Here is a 10,563-nt window from a genome sequence, read left to right as displayed (position 1 = left end):
GGACTTCTCATGAGACGTGTATGTCACTTTCATTGACTTCAGAAATGCTGTAGTTTCTAAAGGTACGAACACGTTACTGTCACTTTAAGTAAAATCACTCCATATATTATAGCAAATCCATAACGTGAGCTGAGATTTTTCCCTTGTTTTAGACCTATTTTGCTATAATATGAATCAAACTTGCTATAGTACGTGACGTAATAATAGTGTGTTCGCACCTTTCCTATCACAGCACGTGAACTCACGTTACATATTACAACAAATTTATTTCATATCGTAACAAACTGAGTCTAGAACAAAGGAAAACCCACGATTAACACTATAGCTTTGCTATAGTATGTAACATAAGTTCACATAACAAGCTAGTAGTGTGTTCACCCCTCAATCCCCAAGAATAGTGCTGGTAACAATACAAACTTAATAAGAAGAGAACACCAACCACCAAACTTGAATTTCCAAAAGTCCCCTCAAAAAATTCTCCATAATTCCAGAAGAATCTCTCCAAGAATTCCAGCGGATCAGATTCGTTTCCATATCTCTGGAAAGGGGAACACCCATTGGCTGAACCGCCTAAAGCTTCCTCGGTGTTTCCCAGGCCGCAGGGGTTCAGCGAGAACAAACTAAATGAAATCGAAAATCCGTATAGAGGCTGCACGTGCATCCGCAATGCGGCCTCGAGCTTGGCAAGAGTCGAACCCCCATCTGACCAAACGTTACCCTTCTCTCTCTCCCCTTTCCTCCCTTATCCTCTGCCTCTCGCCCCCGCTCGTCCCTGCCTCGCGAGAGGGGGCACGAAGAGGGGAAAAAAAAAGATAATTATCGGTGGAGTCCCGGGGAGAGCGGAGGAAATTGGTCGAGCAGTATTCCCGAGCCGCAACGAGGAGAAATTGATGTTTCTGTACGTCGGGAACAGCTCTGATTGTCGGAGGAACGCAATAAAGTCGCCCAGTGATTCCTGCCAGCGAATTCTTCCAGATCTTATTGTACACCCTTGCAGAGGGTCGACTGACATCGAGATGGTCCTCTATTCGTTTATCCAGGATAGAGTAAGTGTAATTTCTCGTGGATAAAACTAATTACAGTGTTTCCTCGATATAGGCTCACTGCTCGCTAGCGATCTTACAGAGTGAAACATCTCTCTCGAAGTCAACCGATGCTCGTTGGGTTACACTTTGGTTTTATGAAGAACTGTGAATAACAGAGCAAGCAAATACAACTCTCCTATTCTAAATAATTTAAAAGTATAAAAAATATATCGGTGAAATTATAACGGAGCAATATACTGTACTTCTTTTTGGTAGAGCTGTTATTCTACTTGGCTGACAGCATACATGATCATTCCACTGTGACACAATTTCACCTAATGGCCACTCTACCAATTACTTATTTATATCTATTTCCTTCCCTGCTTGAATTACGGGCCTCTCAGGAACAATTGATTTCTATTTTTTGTTTGCCACTCTAATGTTAATAATATTAATACTTAATTTCTTAAATACATTTATAATAACTAATATTTATAATAACGCAATAGCGGTTTCATAGATCCCTAATACTGATTACGTAAGTTTTAATAGGTGTAGTAGTTAAAGGTTACTGCTCACTACAAGTAAGCAAAGAAGTATCTTCAAAGGGTTGCTTCGTCCAGCCCTGTGCGTTCCATTCGCCTCTGATCGATGCATTCGAAGGAAGGTAACGTCTTCGTTCCCTGAGTTCTTCAGCTAGTTCAGTCCCCGACATTGACGGATGACGGTAACTTTAGCACCCTTGTCGAGGGTTGTTATCCGAGGAAGACGTCGGAATGTTGGCAGTGACGTTTCCCATTGATGGGAAATAACTTTCGTCGATATCGTGGGCTATTATTTCAAGGCTCTCAGAGGGGCAGCAAATTTTCTGGATTCGTGTTGCCAGCGGTTTAGCCTCTTAAATTTCCTAGGTCGTATTTAGAGATTGATAAAGCGAGGCAGCGAGAGGACGAGGGTCGAGTGGGCCAGGGCTAATGAAATTTAGGGAAATTGGCCGTGGAGGGAAGTAAGAGCGACGCAGTGGAAGTTTCAAGTTCCGTTCATTCAACTTTTTCAATTTTCAAGCAGAGTGCAGTCCCGTGTCCGATGTATCGTTCCTCAGCCTGTCGAAGTGGATACGCCTTGAAGAACTTTTACCCTTTCTCGCGAAACGGGGACACGTTTGTTCTTTCTAAACGACCTGCGCGTGACCATGCAAAGTGGCTCGTGACGAAAGCTTGGAAAGTTTGTCTCATACGTTCGCAGTTGATTTTTGAACCTGACTTCCCTGTGAAATTTCTGCTGACGGACCACATTTACTTAAGAGCAGCTTGGAAGTAGGGTACTCCTGCATGTTTCTGTTACATAATAGAATTTTTATTGGAAGTGTAATACTTTTTTCTAATTTTATATTTCGATAAGTAAACTCAAATAGAAAAATAATCATTCCTCAGTTGATTATACAGAAATTCTTTTTTTAACAAATGAATCCTTTAGAGACTTACAAGAGAAAACTATTTTCAAAACATTATGAATTTAGAATTGAAGAATAAGAAATGAAGATCTAAACTCTCCTTAAGTGAAGACATTTCTGTCAAGTTTCTACAAACTTTCTATTCTCATCGTGTAACTTAGTAAAAATGTCAATTCTTCATTAACAGAATGTTATACTGAACAAGCACTGAATGGCAAGGAAGCTTGTCGAAAGGCCATCGACGCCGAGCTCGACGAGACAAATAATTCACAGGCGGCAGGGAAACGGCGGAATAGATTTATCGCGTTCGCGAGCGATATCGCATTCGGCCAAGCGCTTTATCATTTATTATTGGAAATTCTGTCGGCTGTGACAGAAGGGTGCGCCCCTCGTCGAAAGGAACAGCGCACAGTTCATTCAGGAAGCTCCCGTTAAAGCCGAAAGTCTGCTCCGTTCTCTCCATTAAGGAAGTATTCCTATTAAAAAAACCTCGTTCTAAAAGAAACATCTCCCTTTTTTTAAGAACATACCTTAACACAGGACATCTTCAAATTTTGCCCATAGATTTTATTTTAGAAACTTGTCAAACCAAGTCAAAAATAAAGAACAGGTCTGCCCAATTTGGACCACTAAAACATTTCTTACAGGGTATATGAACTCAAGTACAGCACTTTATGCACTTTATGCACTTCATGCACTTTATCTTCCTACACATTTACAATATTACATATACATTTTCTTCCTTAATTCCTCCACATAAGCTACAAAACCGCTCATAATCCTTTTTTATCTTCTAAAATAATATTACTTATGTAATATTCTACCATTATCTCCTAAATTGTTGCCTTTAGAATAAACTATTCTGAGAAAATATCGAGTCACTCCAAAACACGTCTGAAATAAAAATTTCGAACCGTGCAGATGGAATCGATGCACCGTAATTCCACAGGACTCAATATTCTCAGCCAAGCTCGAGTTCACGCGAACTCTGAACCCTGGGATCCCTTATTGAAATCATTCTCTCACGGAAACTCGACCGACGACGTCCAAGTCGATTCCCTTCGGTTCGACCTCACCGACCACCCCCAGTCTGCGTCCGTCAGTTTCCTTTTCTCCGTCGATTTCGTGCTCGTTACCGTCAACAAGGCGAACTCGAAGCGCGGAACGATTGCGTCAGTTAATTATCTGACCGTCGAGCTGTAACGCGGTTTAATGAGACGTCATTCGTGTAATTGCCGAAGTTGCGTGATAACGAGCCAATGAGATCCGTAGGAATTTAGAATCGCCGGCGCAGGCACGCTGCCTCTTGGATTTTTGCACGGGCAATGTGCCTCTGATTAATTGCCAATTATTTCTCTAATTGCGCCGATTTCTATCCCTGGACGCGATGTATCTCTCCTGATTCGTACGGATTGCAGATCGATCGAATGGGCTTCGATTACTGAATGGTGGAGCGAAGGTACCTAATATGGTCCATTTTCCTTGTTTCACAGGAAAGGTTTGTTAAGAAATATTCATGGATTTAGAGAAAAATAATGAAGTGTAAAGCTGGGTCTACGCTACAGGTTATATAACAAAGTTGTGTGTAATTTATATACTGTAGCTGTTCCATGAGTAGTCCCTCGAGACGACACAGAGGTAAGAGGAGTCTCTCGTTCGCTCCGCCTGTTCCTGAATGCAGTTAGTATGCGTGACCATTTTGGCCAATAATACGTTACAGCTGAGAATGAGTGTGAGACGAGGCGTGCTCTTTCCATTCTGACCAATAGGACTCGCATTCCTTCTAAGAGACTACTCATGGGACAGCTGCAGTATATTTAACTATAATATACATAACTTTGTTATATAATATATAGTGTAAATCCAGCTTTAGACTAAGTTTACAAGCTCATATATGTATACAGATAGTCACACGAATATTCGACCACATTAACTGTCTAGTAAGTTAGCGACTTAATTTTCGCTTTGATATATTGGGTATTACTATCCCATGTTTCTCTCGAATAAAATGCAATTTCTTTTCCTAATTAGCTCCTCGAACACATAATAAAATCGAGCGACACAATTTATTTAAATTCGGCTATCAAGTTGAAGACACCTTTTCTCCTTTCTGTCGCGTTTACTCCTTCGCCCCTTAATGCCAGAGGGAAAAGACCCAGGAAAATGTAACGAAACGAGCTGGCAAAAGGCGCACGGTCCTTTTATTCAAACGAGATCTCACATAATCGTAATCGTCGGTGTGCTGAGCAGCGTTAACCACCCCCTGGGACAAAAACGAACAGCGCTACCCTCCGTCGCGATAAACAAATTTATGGCTGAGAGGGTGAACGCCGACGCCCAACGCGGCTGGAATAAAAAAGGAGAAATTAGAGGGACGGGGAAGTAATAGCAATCTAATTAGCATACCACCGATTGCTGAGAATGTCCCCGCGAAACCATGATGGCGATTAACGGTGGCCAGCTTTTTCTGCGCTCCTGTAATATTCTGCCGACTTTCACTATTGCGGTCAGCAATGAAATTATGATTATAGTGGAGTCTACTTATCCCTTAAATTAATTTTGGCATCGTTTTTTCAATTTTTGTGTCACTTGTAGCGACAGATTCAAAGAATCCCTCCAAGAATAATAATAATGTATCCTTATATCATTATATCCTATAATAATAATGTGTACTTTACACATTTTTAATCTCCTTAACCTTAAACAAATTTTTGGATTTCCACTTAGTCTTTCGAGATACATGTCTGGCAAATTTGAGAAAATTGGAACAAGTTGGAGGGAATTAGAATTGATTGGAAATTGGAGGTAAAATGCATCCACAGAACAGGATTAAAAATAGCTGAAGAACGTGCACAATGAAGTACATAGTTATGATCACAAATGATTCAGACTTTCGCGATGAGAGTTAAGTCGACGAAATTCAATGAGCGTAGGATTAACGAAGCTCCCCGAATTCCCATGCAAGCGCCTTTGTGCGTAGCCTCGCTGCGCAAATGAAATTCGAGTAGCATAATTATTCGTGAGAGAAATAACGATTAAATTCAGATAGCGATGGAACAATGCTGAGAAGGAAAGCTGCGCGGTCTGTGAGAAGAGGCTGCCCTACTTACGAAATACAGACAAGAATCGAAGAAACTGAGGCGCTGATGGATCAGCTTTAAAGTGAACCTTGAAACTGGTCCATCGTTTGTCCTAAACTATGAACTCTTTTTGAGGCACTGCTGCGAACAGTGAGAATAAAAATCAGCTACTCCAGTTTTACATAATTTTGAATACAAAACACAGTAGAACTTTTATTATTAACAAGGACTCAATTGTTCACAGGTTTCTTTTTTTATTCAGATTTACTATTATTCAGAGCCATTGCATACAGTAGATCTTTTATTACTAACCAGGACTCAGTTACTCACAGATTTCTTTTTTATTCAGATTTACTATTATTCAGGGCCATTGCAATTAGAATGCAATGGAACATTGATTCAAACTTCTACAAATATAATAATGTCTTATGATATAGCTCACAATAATTCTTACAGAATACTTTCCTCCTGGAAGTTGAAACTGTGTTTAAATAAAAACAAAATATGTATATATGCCTCACAAAATCCTCGACAATTTTTAGAACTGTCCTCATGAAGTGACGATAGTTTTTGAAACTGTCTTCATAAAACCACGACAGTTTTTGAAGCTGTCTACATGAAATGGCGACATGTAACAACTGTTTTAACCAGACGATGGCAAACGGATGCCCCACCGAATCGATAATTGACTTTCAAAGCAGGCAGACAGAGTTCCAATGTACCAGAGCCCTAAAGTTTGATGCTGCCCGTTGTAACAAGGTAGTTTGATCGAAAGGTTTTAGTATTCCATGCCCCGAGTTACATTGGTTCGCTAGACGGGACTGCTGTATCTGAACTTTTAATTGAGATGGCACGGAGACATCGACACTGTCAGGAGGAGCAGAGCCAACTAAATCTAGATGATTCTGCGTCTGAGCTGGTTCACTCTGTAATCAATATCTCTATGGAAGTTCCACGAAGGGTGCTTCCACGAAGTCCATCTTACGACCCAATTAAGACTTTCTCAGATCACGAATTATACTTCTCCATCTTCGTCTTATCAGTCAATTCTCCCTCTGTCAGAGAATATTAAAATAAGGTATGTGATATTGGCCCAAGTAAAATCCACGATCCGAGAAACTAGGGACTGAACAGAGAGCAGCAAAGGCAATATAGGACTGAAGCTGGTAGCCAAAATCTGGGGCTCAGTTAACTGTGCGCATTCCACTAGCTTGACCTAACCAGCGAGATGAAATAGCACGCGTGCTCCGAAAGACAAATGCAGACGCGTGACACATAAATCCTGGTCATTTTTTAAAGATGACACATGTAAGCCGACCGCTAAGTTGATCGCGTTCTGACCCTCGGATTCGGCAATTTATCTGCCGTTGCGTCGGGCTCCATTAACTGTACTCGAGGCTGGCCACAGTGTTAAGTAATAGGAACGTCAGGCAGCGTGTCTGGACTTTGTTCAGAGGTGTTAGCGACGCTTCAAGTGCTCCACACCTGATATCGTAATTACTTTATATGCTGTGAACGTGGAGAGTGTCTTGAGAGTTTGGGCCGCGATGAAAATGGAACGACTGAAGTGATTGATGAAAATAACCTGGGTATTTTATAAACCTATTTCATAACCCAGCAGAATCATTCTGCTGCTAGCTGCTGTTAGCTGCAATTAATGTAAGGATTAAAGTTTCTTTAAAACAGTTTCTCTTCTGCTTTTCTCGATAAGCAATTTCAGATTTTGTTAGAAGTTTCAAATTTAATATATTCAAATTTTAAAATCTTCAGATTTTCAAATAGTCAGATACGTAAGTGTTCAAATTTTCAAATAGTCAGATATGCAGGTGTTCAGATGTTCAGGTGTTAAGGTATTCAGGTACTCCACTGTTCAAACGTTAAGATATTCAGATGTTCAGGTGTTAAGGTGTTCAGGTGTTCCACTGTTCAGATGTCCAGGTGTTCAAATGTTCAGGTACTCCACTGTTCAAGCGTTAAGATATTCAGGTGTTCAGGTGTTAAGGTGTTCAGGTGCTCCACTGTTCAGAAGTTAAGGTGTTCAGGTGCTCCACTGTTCAGATGTTCAGGTGCTCAGGTGCTCCACTGTTCAGATGTTCAGGTGTTCAGGTGTTCAGGTGTTCAGGTGTTCAGGTGTTCAGATGTTCAGGTGCTCAGGTGCTCCACTGTTCAGATGTTCAGGTGTTCAGGTGTTCAGGTGTTCAGGTGTTAAGGTGTTCAGGTGTTCAGGTGCTCCACTGTTCAGATGTTCAACTTTTAAAACACACAAATATTTAAATATTAGAATCTTTCAAATCCTCAGCCTTTCTATCTATTTTTCAATTTAATTATGCAATCCGCAAATCCCCGAAACACTTCTACATGCAGTTTCAAAATCTATAACTATAACCAGATACTTCTGCACATCGAAACCACATTGAACCAGACATGCATAAATCCGAGATAAAAAATTACAGTGGACCGTGATCCCATAAGTCATCACCGATCCGCCATTCGGCTCTTGAAATCGTCAGCATCGATTACCGCACAACTGGCTGACAGAATTACGCGCGAGGAGCTAATGAACGTTCGCTAATAAAAACGGATTTTCAACAGGTGCACAGTAAATATTTGACATGCCCGCGAACATCACCCCGTGGATTTAAAATTTATCGAACAGAAACCGGTTAATCAAGGATCGCGTTCATTAATCCTGCAGAAGGAACCCCCAATGCAATCCATTCTGCGATCTCACACTTCTCATCGCAGCAGCATCGTTACAAAATCACCGACCGCTGCCTTCTCATCAAGAAGGAACTGTATCCCAGAAATTGTCCTCGATATTGACTAAGGTTGCTGAAGCTGCAGCTGTTGCATCAGCGACAAATCTGCATGAAACTCCAACGCAAGTGGAAGCAGCCTGCTCCCACGCTCAATTACGCTTTACTAGATTTCTAGCGGGTTGTTGATCTCATTTAAAGTCTTCCTCTCATAAAGATCACTTGCTATAATTCACATACTAGTGTTTCCAACTCTTCTCCTCTTAAATACTCCATTATTACAGAACCAAAAATCTTCAGACACGAAATTCTAAAACAATCCTTCAGAAAAAAACATTCTATCATTCGTTAAGGATTCACCGAACCCTGAGTCCAAAGAATTCATCGCCTGCTGGGTCAGGGCAGACAGTAGGAGTTATTAAGAAATTTCCATAATGCTCATCGTCGTGGGACTCGCGTTTGCGCTATTAAATCCCTGGACGTGCGTAAATCGTGGACCAAGATGGAGGCAGAGGGACGAGGACTGAGGAAGTGCGCTTAATTAACGAGTTTCCACGTATTAGACTGATTGGAGTGGGCAGGGGGTTGTAGGGGTGGGGGTAATTGAATACAACGCGTTCGTTTTCGCGACTAGGCATGGCACCGTCTAGCCCAGGCTCCGCTGGCTAGCTTTTGTTTCCCGTCGAGCAGGCGAGGAACAGAAGAGGCACGAGGGTTATGACAGCGGAATAATTTTTCAACGGGGCTTAATTGCGCCGGCTAGCTCGACGTGGATCAGCGGGGTTAAACGTGGGACCAATCGATCGGACGCGTGCTCGTGAAAATTGAATTGAGCCCTGTTTGGAACGCTGACGCTGAAGCGGCCCTGATTCGAATCAATGCCACTTCAGAGCCTCTCGTTTCGCGGCATTGTTTTCCATTGGAGGCTGCAAGTGTTTCTGACTAATTGATGTCTGCGTTTCGAATCGTTAAGATCGTGAACAATGAGAAGCTTCTCCTCTACGATTTTTCGAAAATCGCTTTCGTTTTTGTGTCTACTTCAGATCTGAAGCACGGACGATTTCAAATTGTTAAACATTGAAGTATTCAGAATTTTAAATTTGCAACTCACATTCGTGCTGGTTAGTACGAAAGTGGCTTAACGAGGAACATTACTTTAGCGTCAGATGATTTTGAAATTGTATACGAGTAGAGAATTGGAAATATTAGACACGTATTTTTTTAGCTGTAGATATTTATGTGTAGGGAATAAAAATCATCCTCAAAATTGGGGTGGAAAATACAGTTTCATAAATATCTTGAAAACTAATGCAGGTAGGAAAACATGGTGAATATACAAAATGTGTGTTTTTTTTGTGAGCAATAAGATGACCTAAGTGAAATTCGAGATATTTATGAAAATGTACATATTTTCCACCTCAATTTTGGGGTAGCTTTCACTCCCTAAACATGAATATCAGCAGCTAAAAAGAAATACGTGTCTAGTATTTTTCGATGTACTACTCATGTACCAAGTTTCATCACAATCGAAAAATCTGTAGAAATTACTACTATACTAAATAAGTAATGAATTTAGTTTTTTTAAAGTCTTGGTTTATAAGCAACTTTTATAATTACTTTCATAATTACATTTATAGCTTTTATGTTTCCATGTGCATATAAAATTCATCCTTATTTATACTAGCGGTTCTGGGAAGCCCTGTATATTCATGAATATATTCAATGCGTATTCAAATGATCATTATCAAAATACATACAATAATTCTCACACAGAATCCTTGCTATTAATATAACTTCTCACGACGAAAGAAGAATGAAATATTTTCACGATAAATCAGCCAACTCTGTCCTTTAATCAACCAACTTAGAGTTCAGTTATCCAGGATCGTATTAGAAATAAACTGGGGCCTAATTCTTTCTAGGGCCATATTTCGAAACCTTACTTCTCGCAAAGAACAATATAAAGAACAGCTTAGTGTAGCAAGATTCCTTAAAATAAATCTGATTACCCCAGCCTCTTGCTACGATACTTGTGTTTACTTTAACCCTGAGCAATTTACTTTACTTTAACCTATCACTTTTTTCTTCTAATTCAAATTTGAATCCATTAATTTGTATACTGTTTCTTTTAACATAAATATACACACCAGTGTTATATTTATTTCGTTAAAACGAGTTATCATGAAAATGTCGATTTCGATTCTCCATAAACTTGCAAAAAATGGGTATCAATTTAATTAACTAAAATA

General features: G+C 40.3%; 1 protein-coding gene across 1 annotated transcript; it reads left to right on the top strand.

Annotated features, from left to right (window-relative positions):
* The first annotated feature begins 666 nt into the window (after positions 1-666).
* LOC143180162 (uncharacterized) lies at positions 667-1,208 on the top strand. Its single transcript, XM_076379703.1, has 3 exons — positions 667-768; positions 813-1,019; positions 1,099-1,208. The coding sequence occupies exons 1-3, from the start codon at positions 667-669 to the stop codon at positions 1,192-1,194; spliced, it is 405 nt and encodes a 134-aa protein (XP_076235818.1). The 3' UTR covers positions 1,195-1,208.
* The last annotated feature ends 9,355 nt before the right edge of the window (positions 1,209-10,563 follow it).

The sequence above is a fragment of the Calliopsis andreniformis genome, chromosome 1, assembly GCF_051401765.1.
Source record: "Calliopsis andreniformis isolate RMS-2024a chromosome 1, iyCalAndr_principal, whole genome shotgun sequence".
Lineage (NCBI taxonomy): Eukaryota > Metazoa > Arthropoda > Insecta > Hymenoptera > Andrenidae > Calliopsis > Calliopsis andreniformis.
This window is presented reverse-complemented; position numbering and strand designations above follow the sequence as displayed.

Bases quoted from the DNA above. Each gene is read 5' to 3' on its own strand.
- LOC143180162 (XM_076379703.1), top strand. From the start codon at position 667: ATGCGGCCTCGAGCTTGGCAAGAGTCGAACCCCCATCTGACCAAACGT. The intron at 769-812 runs GTCCCTGCCTCG...GGAAAAAAAAAG, and splicing joins TCTGCCTCTCGCCCCCGCTC to ATAATTATCGGTGGAGTCCC. The intron at 1,020-1,098 runs GTCCTCTATTCG...TCCTCGATATAG, and splicing joins GGTCGACTGACATCGAGATG to GCTCACTGCTCGCTAGCGAT.